Genomic DNA, 25434 nt, shown 5'->3' with positions numbered 1-25434 from the left:
ATAATATTTCACAGCAGGGCCCGTTCTTGCGCCCAACAAGAGTATCTGTGCGGGTTTACAGTGTTGTGACACCACCACCACCACCCAAGGCCCAATTTTTCTGCCCCTGTTTAACAGGGGCATGTGATTACAATTCTTGATATAATATTTCACAGCAGGGCCCGTTCCTGTGCCCAACAAGAGTAACTGTGGGGGCTTACAGTGTTCTGGCGCCACCCAAACCAAAGACCCAATTTTTCTGCCCCTGTTTAACAGGGACATGTAATTACAATTATTGATATAATATTTCACAGCAGGGCCCATTCCTGCACCCAACAAGAGTAACTGTGAGGGCTTACAGTGTTCTGGTACCACCAACACCTAAGGCCCAATTTTCTGCAGAGTATATAGGGCAGGCCTTATAGTATATATACTGCTGTTCAGAGTATATAGTGCCTGGGGGCCTGGGGGACCCCCACATAATTTTTTTAAATTTTGGTGCTGGGTTCCCCTTAATATCCATACCAGACCTACGAAATCTTGATCATGCTAGTTTCCAACAATATTTTTGGTTTAGGGCACCACCACCACCACCCGGGGCCCAATTTTTCTGCCCCTGTTTAACAGGGGCATGTAATTACAGTTTTTGATCTAATATTTCACAGCAGGGCCCCTTCCTGCACCCAACAAGAATATCCGTGATGGGTTACAGAGCCTGGTATGGATTTTGGGGGGACATCCACGCCCTTTTTTATTGGTATTTCTTGTATTTTTATCTATATTGTAATACATAACAGCCGCAAGCAGTTTTCAATGCCAATTTTCCCTTTAGAAATGTCATTTTGCTGTGGCACTGTTATAAACATGGGTAAGATGCACTACTTTACAGGCATACTAAGGACAGCCCCCAGGCACGATGTTTGACCACTTCAGCCCCGGAAGATTTGGCTGCTCAATGACCAGGCCATTTTTTGCGATACGGCACTGCTTCGCTTTAACTGACTATTGCACGGTCGTGCGACGCTATACCCAAACTAAATTGACGTCCTTTTTTTCCCACAAATAGAGCTTTCTTTTGGTGGTATTTGATAATCTCTGCAGTTTTTATTTTTTGTGCTATAAACAAAAAAAGAGCAAAAATTTTGAAAAAAAACCCCAATATTTTGTACTTTTTGCTATAATAAATATCAACAATTTTTTTTTAAAAAGCTAATTTTTTCCTCAGTTTAGTATTCTTATACATATTTTTGGTAATAAAAATCGCAATAAGCGTATATTGATTGGTTTGCGCAAAAGATATAGCGTCTACAAAATAGGGGAAAGCTATATGGCATTTTTATTATTATTTTTTTTTTTTTACTAGTAATGGTGTTTTTTTTATCGGGACTACGACATTATGGAAGACAGATTGGAAACTTTTGACACATTTTTGGGAACATTGACAATTATACAGCGATCAGTGCTATAAAAATGCACTGATTACTGTGTAAATGTCACTGGCAGGGAAGGGGTTAACACTAGGGGGCGATCAAGGGGTTAACTGTGTTCCCTCTTGTGTGTTCTAACTGTAGGGGGATGGGACAGACTAGAGGAGATGACAGATCATTGTTCCTAGCTAGTAGGAACACACGATCTGTCTCTCCTCTCCTCACAGAACAGGGATTTGTGTGTTTACACACACACGTCCCTGTTCTGGCTCTCGTGCAGCAATTGCTGGCCACGTGCATCGGCACCCCCACAGTGCAGCGGGCGCACGCGTGCCTGCTATCCCCTTTAAGCAGGGATAACAGACGAGCGTGCCTGCTATCCCCGCTTAAAGGGTCGACGTACAGCTACGACGGTTCGTGGGAACATGCCGACCTGCCGCAGTATAATGACGATGGCTGGTCGGCAAACGGTTAAAGGAATATTTCATTATTATTGTTTCACTTTAAGCATTACTAAAATCACTGCTCCCTGAAAAAATGTCAGTTTATAAAACTTTTTTTGCATTGATAAATGTCCCCTGGGGCATTACCCGGGTCCCCAAACGCTTTTTATGGCAATAACTTGCATATAAGCCTTTAAAATGAGCACTTTTGATTTTTTGCGTTCGTATCCCATAGACTTTAACGGTGTTCGCACAAATTTTTTGCCTGTTCGCATGTTCTGCTGCGAACCGAACTGGGGGATGTTTGGCCCATCCCTAGTCCTCAGTTTGCAGTGGATATACCGGGATGATGTCTGCAGCTAGAGGCATCATCCTGGTATCAGAATTTTTTAGCTGCTGGTTCCATTTAAGGCAGAAGTGATTTGAGTGGCTGAGTAGCCACTCGTTCATTTCTGCGGGTGGCCGCCACCGCCGCCTTTCCTGTGCTCTCTCGTATGATCCTGGAGCCTGGGAGCACTGCAGCCAGGGGCAGCAGCTGAACAGCACAGTGAGAAAGGAACTGATGTTTGTCCTCCCTCTCGGTGACCCCAAAAACCTGGAGTGACCAGTATTCAGTCACTTCTGGTTCCACCTCTCTGTTTACCTGGCTGTTAGTGGCCAGGAAAGCAAATGATCAGACTGATCATTAATTAAGAGACAGTGTAAAAAAAAATAGCCTTAGATCAAATAAATAATAAAAAGGAAAAAAATAATTAAAGCCCCCCCCCCCATCCCCCTGTGCTTATATGCTAATCCGCAAACATATGTCCGAAAACATATATAAACAGTGACACATGTGAGGTAGCGTCACAAACATTAGAGCAAGAGCAATAATTCTAGTGCCAGACCCCTTCTGTAACTCTAAACTGATAACCTGTAAACATTTTTAAAATGTCACCTATGGAGAATTTTAAGTACTGTAGTTTGGCTCTATTCCACGGGCATGCGCAGTTTTAAAGTGTGACATGTTAGCTATCTATTTACTCAGCTAAACATCATCTTTTATATAATTGGGGATTATATTGTGTTTGTGAGCAATACAATTAATAAAATCCATGTATTTTGAAAAACCACTGCTCAAATACTGTGTGACAAAAAATTGTAAAACAAATAATTTTATTCGATAGGGCCTCTGCTAATATATTGGGGGTTCTAAATAATTTTCTAGCAAAAATACTTAGATGTTTATATGTATGTGAGAAGCATCAGAATAGACCCGGTTGGCAAGTGCTTAATGTTTCAAATAAAAGTTTTCTTTTACTCTTTTACTTCAGAACTCCAGCCCAAAGATTTTTAAGGAGTTGATTGCCTAAAATCATTCAGAATTAAAGTGCCATTTTCTAACTTTCTTGCTTTTGCTGCAACAGCTTCCAATTCATTGACAGTATGGCTGCTCTGTGTCCCTCTTTTAGGAGGAGGTTGATTTAGCCAAACACGCCCTTATTGGCCATTCTGATGGCTATGGTTCAAAGGCCATGCAGTGCAATATGGTTTTAAAAATATTTTCTCAAGAAAAACTGCACAAAAACTCATCTATAAAATCAACCAAAAAATCTTATACCAGAAGGCGATGAACCCAAACCTCATCCGTACTTGTGGTGTAATCTTGTTTTCAACACTTAGACACACATAGAGATTGGAAAAGTAACCTACCAAGAGAGATTTTCATTAGTCCTAAAACTCAAGGACTGTTACCATTTCCAGCAAGAGTGGACAAAGAAACCAACTAGAGAAAGCCACCGTGGAAGAAACGTTCTCCTTTGTTATAAGTTAGTTGCCAAATTCTGAAGTAAACGGCTCACCTGACAATTCCACTTTTAAAGCTCAGGATGGGAAAGTTTTTGCAAAAAAAAAATGTTTTGATTGTATACATGCCCACTTCAGAAGGACCCTCTCCAGGGGAAGTTGCTTGGATGATTCTCATTTCCTGCTTGGATTAACTTTTTACCCCAGGGACAATTAGTGACAGCCCTTTGCGGAGCTACAAACAGGTTATGCCACATATGCCTACCTACCTACCTTGGAGATCAGTAGGGTGAAAAAAAGCTCCTCAAATTGTACAATTCATTAGGCCCTCTTGGATTCCTGAATGGTTACTTTTTTTATATATACAAATCTGTTAATTCAATGCTTAGTAAAAACATATGAATACAACAGAAAACGAACAGTCAAAACAAAACCACAAGCAATTGCCCTTGCAGAGGCTACATGTTGAAGGTATCCAAAGAATAAAAAGCAAAGAAAGGCATTGCTTGGACTACATGCGTGTGGCTCACCCTGTTAAAACAAAAAGACTAGAAAGTTGTATCTACAAATTTAAGGATGACCCCAGGAGGTAAGTATGTTCTCAGAGATGGGCTAAACTGGTACCTCTCATATAGGAAGCCTCAGCATGTCCTAAACAGTATTCACTGCAGGAGTTTACCATGAGCTTTGTAGAAATCAATGGGGAAGCCATCAGGGCCCGGAGCCATCCCTGAAGGGAAGGACTGGATAGCTGCCATGACTTTCTCAGAGGAGATTGGATGAAAATCCACAGGAAGGAAGTGTATAGAGTACTAAATTACTGGTGGAATGCATCCAATATACCATCCAAAGAGGTAATGGCCTCACCCGTGGGGGCAGGTAACTTCTTTCATAATAAATTCAAGCTTTTATTAACATTTTACCTAAACCAGACAAAGTCTCTACTGATGTGGCCATCTATAAACCAGTATGTCAATTGCAACCTTAAAATTTTAATGAAAACTTTAGCCAAGTGAATGCACTCTGTAGTAGGTTGAACTCACTGTCAGCTATTCACTCTAATGGGAAAACCTCTATTCTCAGGGAAGTGATACTTTTATCTCTAGACGTGCAAAATGCTTTTGACTAGACTTGTGCACAACGGGAAATTTAGTTTAGTTTCGGTTCGTTGTCATTCGTAAAATACATAATTTCGTTCTGTTATATTCGTTATGTTACGTTAATTCGTTTTCGGATATTTCGTTATTATTTGTAGAGTGTCGATATTCGTTATACTGAATCTCAAATTCATTAGTTATATCCGCTATAATTTCTTTTGTATTAGTTGAAATTCGATATTTATGTATTTATATATATCCGTGATAATGATCCATAGTTTGGAAAGTTGTTTGTTTATTGAATCTATTAGCACACACAATCACAATATCGCTTCTCCTCTGCTCGAGAAAAGAAACAGAGGCGCCACTCTAAGTGCAATAATAGGCAAAGGTTTAATAGAATCTTTAAAAATGGTACTCACAAAAGTACAATATAAACGAGCATGTAGGCAAGACTCTGACTCTGCTGGATGTCCTGGGAGATGCATCTGATCCGAGTGCTGGATGGCGGTGGTCTCTGGTGCTGCGCCGATGGATATCGACACTTCCTGCCGTTGGACAACGGTGACAACCAGAGGGATGAGATCACTTCCGGAATCAGGAACGAATAGGCTACGCTCCTTCCTCAGGTCTAACGTGATCTGTGATTGGTCAAGGTTTATACAGCCAGTGGGTGGCGCTGATTGGTGCAGGAAGCGCTCTATACATGTACATAGGATGATGCTGCAATCACTCAAACTACAGTAGAGCACAGGACAATTGAACACAAAACTGATGCTATTGTATCAGATACCAAAGTGAATGGATGACATGGTATGTGTGGTATATGTCAAATACAATATATAAGCTAAGCTGAAGAAGACTGTGTATATGTGTAAAGAAGTAAGACCAAGAGAGAACCCATTATGCTGAATTGCTAGAAGAATATACATATACTGTATGTGAAAAATGATGGTACTGAGGAAATAAGCTAAGAAAGGAAAAGGAAATTGGATAAATTAAATTAAATTAATGGAAAATAATATAAAACAAAATATAAAAAATATATAAATTATATAAATATATATGTATATATATATGAAAAATATGAAACCTGAAAATAGAAAAAATAATAAAAATAAAAAATGCATAGAAATACAAATAAAAATAAAAATAAAATAAAAAATAATAATAAATAAATTAAAAATAAATAATAAATAATAATAAAAATAAAATGAGAATGATGATAACAAAAAAGGAAATTATGTGAGATTGCAAAAATACTATAGTAGTTACCAATGGATGTAGTGTCGGACACTACTCTAATGAGAATTGGTGGGGGGGTTAGGTAGAATAATGAGAAAACAACAATAAACAACAGAACAAAAGGAGAGAGAGGGATGATGGAAATGGGGCCATGATGGAACAATATAACATAGGGGGTGAGATAGAGGAGAGTAGTCAAAATTAGGCTACTCACCTCTATTTCCTCATTTAAACCTCCAGGGGCAAGAGAGTCCAAAGTATATATCCAGTATGTTTCCCTCTGACAGAGACGTTTGAAACGCTCTGCCAGTGGGAACGTACCTGCACCAATCAGCCCTCCCACTGGCTGTGTAAACCTTGACCAATCACAGATCACGTTAGGCCTGAGGAAGGAGCGCAGCTCCGCAAACGCGTCGCCTATGCGTTCCCGATTCCAGAAGTGATCTCATCCCTCTGGTTGTCACTGTGCGCTCCAACAGCAGGAAGTGTCGGTATCCATTGGCGCAACTTGTCCATCCAGCACTCGGATCAGATGCATCTCCCAGAACATCCAGCAGAGTCAGAGTCTTGCCTACATGCCCGTTTATATTGTACTTTTGTGAGTACCATTTTAAAGATCCTATTAAACCTTTGCCTATTATTGCACTTAGAGTGGCGCCTCTGTTTCTTTTCTCCAGTACCCAGAGGATTGCTTTTTCTCTTCAAACGGGGGGGCCTTCTACAGCTGCTTTTTCACACATGATCATTATGGACATTATTACAGCTCATATGGACATTAAAGCAGCCTAATGTCTTGTTTATATTAACATTTTAGCCAATGCCTTTTTAGCAACGTTTTATTATTCCATTTACTGTATTGTTTTGTACACTGTTCCCTATCGAGAACGACAAGGTTGGGGGTTCAGATTATGTTGGGCTCAGCGCTTACTTTCACATGTTGTCTTCTCCTCTGCCCAAATACAATACAACAACCTTCTCACTCAGTTCTCAGGAATGCACTTTGCCAGTCATCCAACCTCCAGCACAAAATTAATCAGCTGATTGGACTGTAAGATTTACTTTGAGTTGACCTTTTGTTTCATTAGATCTTTAATGAACTACAGAATCATGTCAAATTCATTCCTTATATCCACTATAATTTCTTTCATATTAGTTGAAATTCGATATTTATGTATGTATATTGATTCCTGATAATGTTTCGTAGTTTGGAAAGTCATTTGTTTATTGAATCTATTAACACACACAATGACAATATCTCTTCTCCTCTGCTTAAATACAATACAACACCCTTCTCACTCAGTTCTCAGGAATGCACTTTGCCATTAATCCAACCTCCAGCACAAAATTAATCAGCTGATTGGACTGTAAGATTTACTTTGAGTTGACCTTTTGTTTCATTAGATATTTAACAAATTACCGAATCATGTTGAATTAATTTGTTATATTCGCTATAATTTCTTTCGTATTAGTTGAAATTCGTTATTTTTTTATTCGGACATTCGTACGCATCCGAATGTTCAAAAGATTTGGCTGAATTTCGATTCGTTACAAAACGAATTGCACATATCTACTTTTGACAGCCTCTCCTGGTACTATTTTTTTGGAGCCTCCTGGAGCCTCTTTTATGGAGCCTCCTGTGATAGATATTGCACCAATCTGGACATCAAGTGTGCAATTTTAGATCAAGTAGAACAAATGCCACAACCTTTTTGCCGACCGTGTCATTATGTACATCACTCCCCCCCCGACCAACCTTACCTAATTTGCTTAATTTACTAGATTGTTGCACATAATTTGTTTATTATATATGTAATATTAGATATTTTTTTTGATTATTTGCACTTTATTATTGAGGATATTGGGGGTTGATGTGCGGACCAGCGCCACTCTTATATAAGATTTCAAATATGGACCTGCAAGAACGTTAGGACGTCACAAACGGTGTGTCCTGGATATCCATCAACACTGCTCCGGTAGAAGAAAGCCATTATACACTAATGCAATGATACCTAGTGCCTGTTAGAAAACGAAGCTACATCTCCAGGCCTCAACCAATTGCTTCAGGGATGGCAGAGGCTCGGGAGAAGTCCTGGAGGCAAGCATGGAAGGAGGTGTATAGAGGACTAGAGAGCAGCAGGTCTTGAGAGATACTTATACTTTAAACCAAACTCTCAAACCATCAAATGGCTGCTGTCATAATTTTTTACATGTTCAGCACCAAGGCAATTGCAGATCAAATGGTGACTAAGACGCAGCTTCCTTGGCTGTAAAGAATTGAAGGTTTCAGTTCCACTTTAAGAAATAACAGGGATTGGGTTCAAAGTAACTGATTTCTTCAACATGCTGAACTGCTGACTTTAAAGTGGTCCTAAAGCAAAAACATTATTTTAACCTTATAGCATTCCTTCATTAGGGTACAAAACAGTTTGCCATTTGCTGTGACCCATTGGCTCCTGCTGCTGTCAGTCAAATCCTGTGAGCAGAGAGCAGGGGGAGGGGCCAAGAAATGCTTTGTGTGTCTATAGATATGCACAGCCTGACTCTGGAGCGAAGCTGGACGTGTGCCCCCATAGCAAGTGGCTTGCGGTATTTTTGACTCACCGACATGTAACACTTTCATGCTTTGAATTTCCCGTTATTTTTTTAAGATCCAGCTGATAATTCTTCTTTCAGTTGTTTTTCATTGGTTGAATCAGTGGCTTATGATGCATAAGTGATTATCACTACACCCGATCCCCACCTCCATGACTAAGCCCTGTGGGTAGAGCGAAACACATCAGGGGCATATCCTGGTTGGAGCTGGACTGAAACCACTCATTACTACACACAGGGGATGAGCTGGTGTGTAGCGGTCAGATGTTTTTTCACTAGGAGTTGTATATAGCTGGAATGAGCTCTCTCTTCCACCTGCACCCACACAGTATGAGTTAATGGACCATTAGATGCACATCTAGAGGGGCACCCTATGTTTTGCATGATTGCTATGGGGGCAGACACAGAAGAGGAGGAGTGGAGAGCATATTCAATGATACTAAAATGATACAGAAAGGTTCCAAATCTTGTTCTTGTATTTGCAGCATAGGTGTGTGCAGGGGGGGGGGGGTGCCAGGTGGGCCTGTGCACACCCTAATAACCCTGTGTGGCGCAGATTCCCCCTGCTGATATTTCACCAAAGCCCCCCCAATGAGGCTTCTAAAAAAATTGTAAAAAAATAATGAAAACATAAAATTGTAAAAAAAAATGACAAAAATAAAATGACAAAAATAAAAAACTACTGACATCATCCACTGCCCTACTGACACCAATCTCTGCCCTACTGACACCAAACTCTGCCCTACTGACATGTCCACTGCTCTACTGAAACCGTCCATGTCTTATTACTTTTTACATTTTCTTTACATTTATTAATAAGAGGTTGTGTGTGTGTATACACAGTATATACTGTGTATATATATATATATATATATATATATATATATACACACCTATGATTTGCAGTTTTGTGTCTAATTAGTGGTAACTATATTCTGCATATTGACCTTCCAGGAGTTGTAGATATTGATACTAATGACTAGAGCATTGTATTTACACAACACCTGCCTTTCACCTGTCGTGTGAACTAACAGCCACACATCACTTTGGGCTTTCCTTGCATTCCTCGTGGATGGAATGCTGCAATCATCACCTGCACTCATCTCCTACACTCATCACCTGCACTTATCACCTGCACTCATCTTATGCACTCCTCACCTGCACTCCTCACCTGCCCTCATCTTATGCACTCCTCACCTGCACTCCTCACCTGCACTAATTTTATGCACTTCTCACCCGCACTCATCTTATGCACTTCTCACTTGCACTCCTCGCCTGCACTCCTCACCTGCACTCCTCACCTGCACTTATCTTATGCACTTCTCACCTGCACTCATCTTATGCACTTCTCACCTGCACTCCTCGTCTACACTCCTCTCCTGCACTCATAACCTGCACTCATCTTATGCACTCCTCTCCTGCACTCATAACCTGCACTTATCTTATGCACTCCTCTCCTCATCTTATGCACTCATAACCTCTCATCTGATAGATGTGTAAAAACATTGAACCTTTATTATTAGCACATAAGATTTATGTGATCATTCACATAACAGCTCTATATTTATTTAGCTTTCTGTAATCTCCTAGTTTTTTAGTGAGCGTCTGTAAGAGCAGCTTGTGTTATGGGCTTATTAGGTGCAATTCCATGTTTATGTATCATTCTGAATGAGAAATATTGACTAAATATTTGTAACGTTTCAGTGAAGCAGAGAGTCACTCAGCCAACTGCTGCTCGGTTCACATCGCCAAAGTGCTGGCTTTTTCTGTCTTCCAACAAACATTGCATTACATACTTCATTTGTATGCTATTGTAGTTTTTGCATGATATCCGCATAACTGTAGCACTGCTGATAAAAATGACAATTAAACCATGTATCGTGTACATTTCAATAAGTACATCATTTCCCTGCTTTCCTTATAAAAGCTGCTGTCCCAGCTATGTCATTGTCACAGCGATCACTATAACTGCTAGCCATGGAATACATGAGAGGGCTGTATGCACTACAGTAACATTTATTTTATAAACAGTGCCAATTAAGGATTGAATTATACATGCCTATATTCGCAGCTATATGATTTTCCAAATTTAAGAAATACTGAATGGCAAATACTGTGTTAGCTCACAGAGCAAGTGCAATCCTGAGAGGAACACGAGCTTGCAGAGAAGGCTTAATGCTGGCTATAGTCTATGAATGTTGATGAGTATTTATTTCCCCACGTCACTTTGCACAGGCGCTGTGTGTGGGGACACAGACACACATACACACTGAAGCACAAACACCCGGAGATACGTGCACATAGGGATTTATACATACAGGCTGTGTAGTATGTACACGGAATACTTACTTTTCATATAAATAGCTTCCCTCATTGCTTAGCAGATGTATATCATCTATAGATAATGGCAAGGTGCTGCCATAGCACTGGGTGCTATTGCACATGTCAACTAAAACAACCTAGGGATAATGGAAAGGTGCTACCCTAGCACTAAACATGTTACATATTCCATCTATGAATAAAAAACTATGAATAATGGCAAAGTGCTGCCCTAGTATAAGATGATGTTGCATTTGCTTTCTATTGAAAAAAAAAACAAAACATGAATTATGCAAATTTCTACCTTAGCACCGAGTGCTGTTGCATATGCCATCTATAGAAAAGAAAAACTATGGATAATGCAGATTGCTGCCTCAGCACTGGGTGCTCTTGCATATGCCATCTCTAAAAAAAAAAAAAAAACAACGAACAATGATCAAGTACTGTCCTAGCATGGGAAGCTTTTGCAAATGCTAACTATGAAATTAAAAAAAATGGATAGTGTGATTTGCTGACTTAGTACTGGGTGCTGTTGCATATGCCATCTCTAAAAAAAAACTATGGATAATGGTCAGGTGTTCTTCTAGCACTCTTGCATATGCCAGCTATAAGACACTATGCATAATGGAAAGCTGGGGCCTTAGCACTAGGTACTGTTGCATATGCCATTTATAAAAACCTAGGGACACGAGCATGCTAATGTCCTAGCTCTGTGTGCAGTTGCCTATGCCATCTATAAAAAAAAGAAAAACTATGGATAATGGTCAGGTGCTGTCCTAGCACTGGAAGCTGTTGCATGTGCCTATATAAAAAATACAAAAATAAAACTATGGATAATGGTCAGGTGCTGTCCTAGCACTGGAAGCTGTTGCATGTGCCTATATAAAAAATACAAAAATAAAACTATGGCTAATGGTCAGGTGCTGTCCTAGCACTGGATGCTGTTGCATGTGCCTAAAGAAAAACAAATAGATAAATAATGGTAAGCTGGTGCATATGGCATCTATACAAAATATTTCCTTTGAATAATGGTAAGCTGCTGTCTTAGAACTGGTTACTATTGCCTTTGCCTTCTATAACAACCTACAGTATAGATACTAGCAGGGTGCTGCCTGAGCACTAGGTGCTATTGCAACTGTCATCTATACCAACCTTTGGATAATAGCAAACTGGTGCAATAGCACTGAGTGCTGGGGAATATGCTATCTAACAACCTATGGATAATAGCAAAGTGCTGTGCAAGCTGTTGGTGCTATATAAATCCCGTATAATGATAATAATAATAATAATAATAATAATAATAATAATGGCAAGGTGCTGCCTAAGCCCTGGATGCTATTAGATGTGGCATCTATAACAATCAATGGATAATAGCAAACTCCTGCCTTAGCATTGAGTACTATTGCATATGCCATGTATAAGAACTTATAGATAATAGCAAGGTGCAGCCTTAGCCCTGGTTGCTGTTGGGAATGCCATGTATAATAACCTATGGATAATAGGAAGGTGCTGCCATAGCACTGGGTATTAAATGTGGCATCTATAACAATCTATGGATAATAGGAAGGTGCTGCCTTAGCACTGGATATTAAAAGTGGCAGTTATAACAATCTATGGATAATAGGAAGTAGCTGCCTTAGCCCTGGTTGCTGTTGCATATGCCATGTATACAAACCTATAGATAATAGCAAGGTGCTGACTTAGCACTGGGTATTAAATGTGTCATGTATAACAATCTATGGATAATAGGAAGGTGCTGCCTTAGCCCTGGTTATTGTTGGGAATGCCATGTATAACAATCTAGGTATAATAGGAAGGTGCTGCCTTAGCCCTGGTTGCTTTTTGCATATGCCATGTATAAGAACCTATGGATAATAGGAAGGCGCTGCCTTAGCCCTGGTTGCTGTTGCATGTGCCATGTATAAGAACCTATGGATAATAGGAAGGTGCTGCCTTAGCACTGGGTATTACATGTGGCATCTATAACAATCTATGGATAATAGGAAGGTGCTACCCTAGCACTGGGTAATACATGTGGCATCTATAACAATCTATGGATAATAGGAAGGTGCTGCCTTAGCACTGGGTATTACATGTGGCATCTATAACAATCTATGGATAATAGGAAGGTGCTGCCTTAGCACTGGGTATTACATGTGGCATCTATAACAATCTATGGATAATAGGAAGGTGCTGCCTTAGCACTGGGTAATACATGTGGCATCTATAACAATTTATGGATAAAAGGAAGGTGCTGCCTTAGCACTGGGTATTACATGTGGCATCTATAACAATCTATGGATAATAGGAAGGTGCTGCCTTAGCAGTGGGTATTACATGTGGCATGTATACCAATCTATGGATAATAGGAAGGTGCTGCCTTAGTCCTGTTTGCTGTTGCACATTGTCTTGCTAGAAAGGCCAAGCGTAAGTGCTTAGTAGCTGGCTGCCTCCACATCAGAGAGGAGCGAGTAGCGGGAGGTGGTGCTAAAAGAACAGCTCCCTCTCCCTCTATTCCCACACACTAGAAGCAGTGGAGAGCTATGGGAGGGACGTGGTGCTGAAAGGACAGCTCCTAGGTCTTGTGGAACGTGTTATCCTACAAGCACAGTGAACAAGTCCAGCAGCCAGCGCTCCATTCATGTTCCGCCACCAATGAATGTCTCCCCCGGCGCAGCTTCCATTGCACCTTGATAAGGTAGAGCGCATTTCCTAGCGTGTATGGCAGCGGCGCTGAAGGCTCAGCTTCCCCTCTTCTAGCTCCTTTGTCTCCCTCTACCTGATGTCATTTGATTGCTTCTTTGCCGGACTGCTCTGCTGGGGCTTGCCGTAAATGCTTGACTTCACTTGGAATGCCCTGATGCTGGATCTTCACAGATTTCATGGCGGTGGCACGAAAAATCAAAACTTTGCTGACTGTCAATATCCTGGTGTTCGTAGGCATCATCCTGTTTTCGGTATACTGCAGGATCCAGGACAGGTCCCAGGAGCTGGTGCAGATTGTAAGAAGTTCTGATCGCAGAGTGAGGAGCAGAAACACCAAACTGGGGGCATTGGTTGACCGAGAGTCTATCCTGCAAAGACTGGACCATCTAGAGGAAGTCGTATACAATCAACTCAATGGTAATATACTCTTTGTTTAATTGTGGGGTCCCTTTTTTTTACAGTCAATGACTTGTCAATATGCATGGCTTGATCTAGTACTGTGATTTATATTTGGCATCACAGCACTGAATTCACTAAAAATATTGGTTTGAGATGCTGGTATTATTTTTAGATTGACTATATTTATAGTGATTGTTATGGATATGAACGAATATTAGTATATATAGCATATCCAAGCATTATGCCAATGTAACCCCAAGTAATGACCATAGGATGCATGTGCAATATAATCATGTCTTTTAGTATCTACAGCATTTCATTCATTATATTTGCATTGGCATCACAGGGGACAGGAATGTGTAAAAAGTGTCAGCCTCAAGCTTGTTATTAGTAAACGTCAAGCATGACCTTTCATGCATAAGCAAAGTAAAATGTTCGTCCATCACACAGATAATTGATTACATTTGCTTCACTATGTACACACGTCACTGACCTTGGACATGCGCCTGCTCTAGTGCTAGATGTTCCAGATTATATGAAGCCAATAGCAGAAGTGTTTATGTTGGCTTTAGACAAATTACAGATCTAGAGGTTTTTAACTAGAAACCTTACTTCCCCATTACTGGGACACTTAACTAAATGGTAAAAAAAGGAAAATGATCAACTATTGGAGTGCATTGAAGCAGAAACATTCATTTAGTGAAAACTAGCTTAAAAGCAAAAGGTCAGTGGGCAATCACTACTGGCAGCTAGGAAGCCTCAGTAAACAGTAACATGCTCTCAGGATCTGATATTTCATTGCTCTCTGTTAAGTATTGCAGGATGTGTGGGGGTTGGTTTACTAAAGGGGTAGGATGTTCACATAGCCCACTAAAGCTGTGATTGTTTTACCCATGTTTAAAGAAACTCATATTTTCTAAAGATCCTATAAATTATTGGGTATTTAAAGTCAGCACAGGTTTCCTGGGCTAAGTTCATTTCATGAACTTGTGAAATTATTTTTAGTAAACCTAGGACATGATTGTAGTCAAAGTTTTACCTATGTGTCTACCTAAACTGTAAAGTTCAGAACTTTCCTTCCTTTAAAATGGTTTTTATTCCATTCAAACTTTACAAATATAACTAATACCTTTAATTGTTCAACTATGAAGGCTATTACCATTAACAATATACTCTGGGCACTAAAGAGGTTAATAATGATAATGTGAATAATACTGGTCCTAGAGTCAATAACAGGGATCTCTGCTGTGGAGGCCATTGATTTATTGTTGTTCTTTATTATGTAGTATTGCCAAGTGTGCACAAGTATTTGCAGACCAAGAACTGTTCACACAAAACATTTCCCTTAAGGGGTAGTTTTGAACTGATCAGTACTTATTTCAAATAGAACATATTTTACTGACTAAATAACTAGAAATATGTAAGCATGCTCACTGACTGAAGGAACAAAAAATCAATCCACATTTTGGCTGCTTCCAAAGGCAAAACATTTTAAGTCAGCAGTATAAAGCTTTGCTTGCTTCTTTTCCTACTTCCTCTTTAATCCAGTTGCCTGTTAAGTAATAATAGGGTTCATGGCTGGTATAAGTTGTTCACTCTAAGGAAACCAGTACTGGGAGAATATATAGGCTGCAAATGCAGACCTCTCTTTCTGAAAAGGCTAGTTCCCTGGCTGACATGCAGATCCAGTTGCTTCAATGCTTTCAAAGAAACTGACCTGAAAATAATTCAGTATCTAACTGGTATGCTTCTTTTTTGTCAGTGACTCAGAACATACAGTAAAGAAGCCAGACAAAGCCGGGCAACTAGTGTTTTTAGAATGCGGTCAGCAACTTCCGCCCTTGTTTTTCTATTAGTTTTCTTAATGAGAGAGAGTTCAGTATGAGAATCAGTGGCGGCTGGTGGTATATTTTTTGGTGGGGCAGCAAACAATGCTACAGTAACCCCCCTCCAGTGGGTCAGTCGGGTCACCTGCACCCCCACCCCGGCTTCACCTGCGTTTACTCCTTGGCATCACATCTCCTCCCTCTTCCTCTCTCCTCCTCCTGGGCCAATAGGATCGCTTCACCTTTCAAGCCAATTGGGAAACGGGTCTCAGGACCCGCTTCCTGATTGACCGGGAGGAGAATCAGTGTGACAATAGCGAATATTCATTGCTCCGCGCCCCAAACCCACCCCTTTTTTAAAGCCTATTAGAGCCTCTGGCTCTAATCACTTGCTTAGAAAAAAAAAACATTGGAATCCATGCATCCGACGCCCCGCATGTAGATAAGGGGGCCGGACGCATGGATAGGGGGCCCTGCATTATGGGCCGCCACTGATGAGAATGTAGTAAGACATCTTATGTATATAATTTTCATCCAACAATTATCCTGTGAATATATTTCAACTTTTAAGCTGAAATAAACCTGCAATCACTGTCAACTAACAAGTAGGTTAAACAACTATTTCAATATTAATGGTAAAAGCTATGAAGATATATTAATTGCAAGTTCACAACCAACTGATATTTCAGCTTTTTACACACATGTGCAACTTGAATTGCATATCTCTGATGCAAACATCCAAATGCAGTGGCCATAACAAAGTCATGGCAATTGTTTTAGTATTTTTATTAGAAGTAAAATGCATCTAAAGCAAAAACACGGATTCTTTGGCTGGGCAATTATCATTGGGACTGAATGTGAGGGGAACTTCAAAATTTTGAACTGTCACTGGAACAGAAATAGGGGAGAAATCTTTAAATGGGGACACTTTAAGTAGTGACAACTGTGTAAGAGAGGATATCCCTGTCATACAGAATCAAAAAGGATAAATTGGACTTTACTGGCAATGAAGGGGATCACATACTAATTTATGTAAAAAAATACACTTTATTTCAATGGTTAAAATTCAAATGGTTACAAGCCTTTTAAAAACAAGATATAATGCATATAAAAGACAAGTGCATCTGCTAAGCTCAATGAGAACTATTACATGGGTCATGGATCTATGTAATACTAATAAATCTCTCATAATGAGCAATGTGGCTATGAGTGCTCATGGGTCGACACGTTTCTCATTTCTGCTTTTTCAGGAGTCAAGAGGCTTCAGCAGCTGAAACCTTTAGCAGACTAAGTATATAAAGAAACAATAAATAATATATACAATAATATATACAATTAATACTCACACGTATAAGCATTTACATTTTATATTTCCTAACCAACAAGAAAAGTTGTTCCAAAAAGCACCTTTTCAATGTTTGCATCAAAGATATGGAAGTTCCCTCTGGGTGGGCACTGGGTTATATGAAATGTAGATGCATATATGTGTGATTATTGATTGTTTGTGTCTATTATTTATTATTTCTTTATATACTTAGTAACTGCTGCTAAAACCTCATGCGTCATGAAATAGCAGAAATGAGAAACTCGTCAACCCATGAGCACTCATGGCCACATTGTACATTATTATGAGGGATTTTTTTTATTATTACATTGATCCATGACATTTAAAGGGGCTGTAAACCTTCATGTTTTTTCACCTTAATGCATCCTATGCATTAAGGTGAAAAAACACCAAACACCTGGCAGTAACCGCCCCCCCCAGCCCCCCGTTTTACTTACCTGAGCTCTGGAACTTGACCCGACAAATGTCCGTCTTTTCTGGAGCAGTGATTTTAATAATGCTTAAAGTGAAACAATAAAAATGAAATATTCCTTTAAATATTGTGCCTGGGGGGTGTCTATAGTATGCCTGTAAAGTGCCTGTAAAGTGGCACAGTTTTCCAGTGTTTAGAACAGTACCACAGCAAAATTACATAGGAAAAAAAGTAATTTAAAACTTTAGCGGCTGTAATGAATTGTCGGGTCTCAGGAGACACTTTGGGACAAGTCCTTTATTAAAAAATAAAAAAATAAAAATGTCCAGCAATGTCCATTTATCTTCTATCACGCCGCCTGACAAACCGGAAAAAAAGCAACAGCTCCGCCTCCATGGGATGCTCCTGCCGAGTGACGCTTCTTCTCGGTGACAGCTGTTATATAGCTGATGGCGGGGCCACCCGGTGGCGTAAATGGGTGACCTCTGACGCTTCGTGACTTTAGAGGAAGGCGGGGTCACCCATTTACGTTCCTTTAGAAATGTCATGTTTACCGTTTAGGTTTTTTCACCTTTGGGACTTACCACTTGTTATACACCATATATACATATCTTTACATGTTAATTTAATTTTGTGATTGATTTTATGTTTGCATGTTTGCACTAGTTTTATATACTATTTGGTACATTGTTATTGATTATTGCTTTCTATTCCTTAGCGCTACATCTATACTAACCTGTTGTGTTGGCATACCAAAGAAGTTTTTTGGATCATTTCATGAATGGTCATAGATTTTTTGATGGAAAAGCAAGAGTTGGGAAGTTTAAAATGTTTAAAATGTTCTAACGCTTTTCTCTAAAAGCTGAAAATTGGAATGTTATGCCTGTGGGCAGTACACATTTTAAAATGCTAATCCATACCCTCAACTCAAAAATATTTATTAAAAGAGCCAATTTGTTATGTGGATTCTGCAGTGGAATTGTTTAGGAGTATTTTAGTTTAGATAGTTATCTAGTGAGATCCTTGGGACCAAGCAGTGAATAATGCTTATGATTGCCTACCATCCTAACCAGATGCAAATAAGTTACAGTGCTCAGTGCCCTGGTCTGCCTGGGGTCAGACAGTTATTACATTGTACAACAATCTAGCATACTTTGAAGTTGCCATGCATGCATAAGCCCAGCAATGAAAAATAAAAGCCACATTTGCCCTAAACTTGTTGCAGGCACCTGTGACAACTGTTAACCACTATGGAAGGGTCAAGTGCATGCTTAAGATGCTAGAGTACTGTAGGATATAAACACTCTTCAGTGGGATAGGGCAACGAGTGCTCTGACTTGTCAGCATCTACGATCCATACATCAGTTTTACAATTTAATTTTCAAAAGCAGGATCATCTTTTTTTATAATTTGAAGGCTGGTTTACAGTTGTTTTACATGGTGAAGAGAATCATCTGGATCGTCATGGTGAAGAGAATCATCATCTAAATGTTAGAGATACCAGTTTAGGGCATCCACATGATAGGACCAATCTCAATTTTTTATTTGACTTGTGGGATGAGACATAAGGAGTTATTTACCAAAGCTTTGTCACAGCAGAGAACCTGTGTTTTTTTAAAAAAAAAAAAAAACAGATTAGTACTATATACAATACAGACATTTAAAGAACATATTGTAATTGGCATAGTGTATATGAATTAACTGTTAATAAGTCAACTACGTTCATACTGTCTAGATCTCAGCAGTGTACAAAGATCCAGACTTTTGCCAGCTTTTATGGACAGCACCAGCTGGATATAATATAAATATTGTATTCTGTTATTAGGGCAAATACAGTATATAAATACCAGGGACAGTATTTACTGTAGTGACAAAGCCCTAAAGGGATAATTGAGCCTGAGATGTGGCCTTCTGCTGCTACCTATTTTTTCTCCTTTTTAGTCCCCTTTTAGTCACTTACAACTCTATTCTATTGAAAACACTTGTTCGTAAAGAGACTAGGTAAAGAAGTTTGAGTTGATTTGCATAGGCCTCACAGATAGACCAGATAGACCATGGCTTAGACCATGGCCATGGAAACCAGAGGTGGTGCCTAGCCATTTGAAAATGCACCTATTATCTATGCTTCTGCTCCAGTTTAGGCTCACATAGTCTTATCCATTGCCAAGCCACTGCTGCTACTGCTATTTAAGTTTTAAACAGGTTATAGCAGCTGCACACACTAGCCCCTCTCTCTGCTTGCCGAGACTCCTAGCCGCAGTGTCCATTACTGAAAGTGCACTTGGAAGTAAAGTCGCTGTAGATCCGAGGGGGACATGCAAGGAAAATAAAAACAGCATTTTAGCTTGCACATGATTGGATGATAAAATCAGCAGAGCTTCCACTCATTTCAGATCCACCCCTTAGATTTAGAGCGACTGAACTTCCAAGTGCACTTGCAGTGCAAAGTGGATTTGCCTTTCGTAAATAACCCCCAATGTCTTATGCTTTATGCTGTGTATGCTGTAGCTTTCAGAATTAGCCAGGACATAAACATAATTGAAGGAGATGTCACTTAAACTTATGGAAGTGTCTTCCTGAGCCTAAGAGAGTGGCTTTGAGGAATAGCTGTTTGAGCCCTGGGAGGGACTGCTTAAAATTTAGGGCTTGGCATGTACTCTGCTAAGTGGTGCCTGAGCCTTTAGACGTACTGTTTGAGCCTGGGGAAGTAATTACTTTACATTACATTAATATAGATGTATTTGCCAGCCCATGAGATTTTGCATATTCACCACTAACCACTAACACTTCACTGGCCACCAGTGTACGAGGGCACCACACAGACCACCATTGTATAGGGGTTACGACACTGACCACCAATGTATGGGGGCAGTACACTGACCACTACTATAAGGGAACCCTTCTGTGTCCCATAATGATGTGGAAGTCGCAAGGGATTCAGGAGATTAACACTCCTGGACTTCGAGGGGAACTGGGACAGGTAAGTTCCCACTCTCTTCTTTCACACGTAACAGGGATCTTAGTATTTCGAATTTTTCAACATGGTCACTTTAATCCACTGTGTTTGTTTTTTTGGAGAAGGGGGGGTCTGTGTTAGGTGTGTTCAGGGAAAGAATGGGGGGGTTCCTAAAGCAGTTGGCCTTGGTTATCCAAAAGGCATGTTGGCTTCCAGGGTGCAGAGAACTGATGTCATGTAGTTCTTAAAACAAATGGGAATGTAAAGTGATCCCTTCCCCCATACACACAAACACACATCACCATGAACAATACTGCTAATCTTTAACACCTTCCCCCTCCCTTGACAAAATCCCTAAGGCCAGGTTCACACCTGTATTTGTTAGTGCATCTTCAGTTTTGCAGAAACACACTACAGTCCATTTAACATGGTTTCCTATGGATGTAGTTCACATCTGTGACAGAAGTACAAAAGGTTCCCCTAAATGGACTTTAAAGGCACTCAATTTGTGTTATGTAGTAAAAGTATATAGCAAAGTATACAAAAATGTATAAAAATACCTAAATTTTAATTTGTAGGAATACATTAAAAACATTTGTAACGAAACATTGATTAATCTATACAATGCATATAGAACGCCATAGAAAAGTATGTAACGAAACCTCCTCACACCCAACGCGTTTCGATATGTATATATAGTCCTTCAGGGGTGGAGAGAATTAGGAGGGGATCATCTAAGATGAAATTAAAGATATACAATCAATTAGATGAACCTAAGACATATGAGATCATAGAAAATTGTGAATTTAAAACATTAATATTATGGCACTTACATGCGTTTGATTGGTAGAGTGGTTTAACAATGTTTCGTTGATTCACATAAAAGCTTGCAATTAGAGTAGCACCAAATAAATGAGGTTGTGGGATGGCTGTCTTGGGGTAAACAATGAAGCATCAGAGTGATATATGCAAAAAGGGGATGAATCTGTATCCTTAGGAGAGGGGGGAGGTCCCTCCTGCACTCCATAGCAGTGGTACGGCTGAAGGAATATACTGAGGCAAAAAGGGGATCCCTGGGGGTAAAAAGAAAGTGAACTGAATATAAGGATCTCCTTAGTAAATAATAGTTGGTGTGTGGTAGGGGAATAGGAATGAGTTAAATTGTAGGAAGACATATGAGGAAGAAATAATTATCCATATGTATAGGTATGTACAAATGTCCATTAGTTATATACATGTTCTGATGGTAATATTAGGAATAAAAGTGAGATTTATAGGGTAAGCTTAAAGCTAATTGGAGAGGGTACCCGGATGTACAAATATTCACATATAGGGACTATGAGTTAGTCTCAATATTATTAGGTAATGGAATATTAAATTCGTACAGATAAAATTAATGGTGGGGTAAAGTCGATAACTAAATGGACAAAAATGAAATGTTGGGAAGACAAGAAAGTGTGGGCAGGCACCAAGACTTTATAGGCACAATAAGGATACTATATTATTAAAAGTATTGTTTTTATTTCAAAAATATTATATTAAAAAACGGGAAAGGACAAAAAGATAAAAACTAGGTATGACATACAATATGAACAGAATATGCACTCCATACACAATAGGTCAGTTAGTGTAGAAAGAACAAAAAGATTGTAAGAACAACAAAAGACCAACACATCTTATTGATCTATATAGTTACAATACAAATTGTAGGGTTCAAACACTATGTGATGGTGGCAGTCAAATTCTGTGTAAGCTCATAAGCTCGACATGTTACGCGCCTTGTGCGCTTCTTCAGGAGCATAGAGTGGAAAAAACCTAGTCAATGTAGAAACTCATAATTAGGAAGGATAAAAACCCACAAATGTAACCGACTCTTTAGTAGATAGTAATAATTCCCAGCATTTTGGTATATATGAACATTAAAGTTCCTTGTGGAGCTATGTAGTTCCCCCCAATCGTGCTGAGACTAATTGTAGAATATATAGAAGTAAAAGAACAGAGATGGGTGGAGGAGCGTAACGCCGCTATCCCACCACAGGTAGTAGTTTGTAGAATCAGTACATAGCTCCACAAGGAACTTTAATGTTCATATATCTTGATGAAATTTACAAGCCTGTCCTTGATCGACAGCATTTCCGTTTCTCTCCCCTACCTTCTCCACCAAAATGCTGGGAATTATTACTATCTACTAGTAATCCACCATCACATAGTGTTTGAACCCTACAATTTGTATTGTAACTATATAGATCAATAAGATGTGTTGGTCTTTTGTTGTTCTTACAATCTTTTTGTTCTTTCTACACTAACTGACCTATTGTGTATGGAGTGCATATTCTGTTCATATTGTATGTCATACCTAGTTTTTATCTTTTTGTCCTTTCCCGTTTTTTAATATAATATTTTTGAAATAAAAACAATACTTTTAATAATATAGTATCCTTATTGTGCCTATAAAGTCTTGGTGCCTGCCCACACTTTCTTGTCTTCCCAATCTATCCATATTAGACGTGGCACACATAACTATTCTGTATCCGCATGACCACTATGCGATGATACATATATTATCCATTTCAAAAATGAAATGTTGCATTTTATAGCAAGTGGGAATTTGAATCTACATGTATAGATGAATAAACGAGGAAGTAGGAAAGTATATGAGTATATAAGGACATAAATAAATACATAAAGGAGTATATTCAGGTTAGAGCTCTATTTTGTTGTCAGTGAGACTTAAAACATTGCTTGGTCTCCTTATGAGCTAATGCTCAAAGTAGAGGTCAGCAGTGAATAAATGGGTAAACAGTACCTTTGTTAGAGCAGAGTAAGGACAGACCATCCACACGACCCAAATCCAGCAGAATGATGCCTGATCTGGGAGTGGTATGGTCAGAGTATTTAAAGGGTGATTAATGAGTGATTAATCCCGGTCAGCTGGCGCACGAGGTGCGCACAGCTGATAACCGGCATGGTTTCCAGGGAAACCTACGAAGCTTCCCCCTGGGCTGGATGTGCACGGCGCGGACCCCACTGCGCATGCGCGAGCGCCGCCACGTAGGAACGGCGTCACGCACGCCCAGTCCACCGACAGGAGTGCCAACTCGGTGGACTGTGAATGTCCGCCAGAGTGGCAAGATGGAGGCTGTGGGTGGTGATGTAAAACATCCATCAGCCTCCAAAGGCGTTCACATCTGTGCCTTTTTTTGGAAAGGGCCAAGGACTGTTTTTCTGGTTTTTGGTTCCATAGATCGAAATGGATCAAAAGCATGTATTGAAAAATGCACCTGCAATATGCAAACTGCAACCTGCATAGGTGTGAATTAGGCCTCAAACTTAAACTGTCAGGAACATTTTTAAATGCAAAACGGTGCTTTTTTTACGTTTTTGGTTCAATAGATTTCAATGGAGAAGCTGCAGAAAAGCAAGTAGTGTGTTTTTACCGAGATTTGCATTTTGCGTTTTTTAATCTGCCCATCTACAAATTTGCCTAAAAAAGCATAATAACCACAAAACGTGGAAAAATTGCGGCAAAATCGCACAGCAAAAAGCACTGCAGAAATGTTCTAAAGCAAACTGCATAGCTGTGAATAGAGCCTTACTTTGAAATGGGATTTTGAAGGCAACCAAAAAAGAAAAATGCATAACCATTTATATATTAAACCACTTTTTATTACAAAACTCTAAAAAGGACAAAATCTTATGAGATGTGCTAAGAAGCAGACCTGTATAGTTTGTTTTGGGTGAACATCAGTGAAAACTGGGGCTTGTATAATTTTTAAAGTCCCTTTTCCATGTTATGGGAATCTTTATGATCCTTGCATGAATTCACCCCTGCTCACAAGCAAGTGGAGGTTGATATGGGCAGTCATCCTGAGAAATGGAAATGTTTTTTTGATAAACTGAAAGGCGTCTAATCATCCCTGAGGAAGTCTTGCAGGGAAGTTTCCCTGCAAGACTAGAACTTGTGCAGACTAATAGGGTGTACACACGGTCGGACTTTGTTCGGACATTCCGACAACAAAATCCTAGGATTTTTTCCGACGGATGTTGGCTCAAACTTGTTTTGCCTACACACGGTCGCACAAAGTTGTCGGAATTTCCGATCGCCAACCACGCGGTCACGTACACCAGGTACGACGAGACTAGAAAAGGCCGGTTCAGAACCAAGCGCGGCACCCTTTGGGCTCCTTTTGCTAATCTCGTGTTAGTAAAAGTTTGGTGAGAGATGATTCGCGCTTTTTCAGACTCGTGGCTTTCAGATCGTTTTCTGCCGTTCAGTTTGTGCTTGTGGGTTTGTATCTGCTCTTCAGTGCGTGCAAGCAAGTTCCGCGTGACTTAGTCATTGTATTCTTGTTCGTTCGTTGCTGTTTTTCAGGTCGCTCTTCACAGGCCTTGCTGTTCTTCAGTGCGTTCTGTTACTTCGTTCTGAGCAGCCGACCGTTTTCTAGCCATGTTTCGTATGCGTACTCCTCGTAGAGTTCGTGCTGTGCGGGGGCTTGGTGTTGGGGTCCTGACCTTGACACAAGTCCAGTCCATGAACAGGGTGGGGAGGAGTTCATGGACCAAGAATTGGTTGCTTCAGCGTGACCAGTTCTCTCATATGCCTTTGCTCCGTGAGATCCGTGAGAATAATCCTGATGGTTTCAGGAACTTTCTCAGGATGACGGACCCCGTGTTTCACCGTCTGTTGGCTTCGCTGACCCCCTATATCAGCAGGCAGGATACCTGCATGAGGCAAGCCATCACTCCGGAGCAGAGGTTGGTCGCTACCTTGCGGTATTTGGCCACAGGGAGAAGTCTGCAGGACTTGAAGTTCTCGACAGGCATCTCCCCCCAGGCTCTGGGGATCATTATCCCAGAGACCTGTTCTGCCATCATCCAGGTCCTACAGAAGGAGTATATGAAG

The 25434-nt window shown here is 40.0% G+C and overlaps 1 protein-coding gene across 1 annotated transcript in view; it reads left to right on the top strand.

Annotated features, from left to right (window-relative positions):
- The first annotated feature begins 13312 nt into the window (after window positions 1-13312).
- Window positions 13313-25434, top strand: part of GALNT9 (polypeptide N-acetylgalactosaminyltransferase 9) — a 433263-nt gene continuing 421141 nt past the window's right edge. Inside the window, exon 1 of the mRNA XM_073628324.1 lies at window positions 13313-14010. Within this exon, the coding sequence (XP_073484425.1) occupies window positions 13770-14010 (241 nt within the window). The 5' untranslated portion in view covers window positions 13313-13769. The remainder of the gene's footprint in view (window positions 14011-25434) is intronic.

Source organism: Aquarana catesbeiana, linkage group LG01, assembly GCF_042186555.1.
Source record: "Aquarana catesbeiana isolate 2022-GZ linkage group LG01, ASM4218655v1, whole genome shotgun sequence".
Taxonomy (NCBI): Eukaryota; Metazoa; Chordata; class Amphibia; order Anura; family Ranidae; genus Aquarana; species Aquarana catesbeiana.
This window is presented reverse-complemented; position numbering and strand designations above follow the sequence as displayed.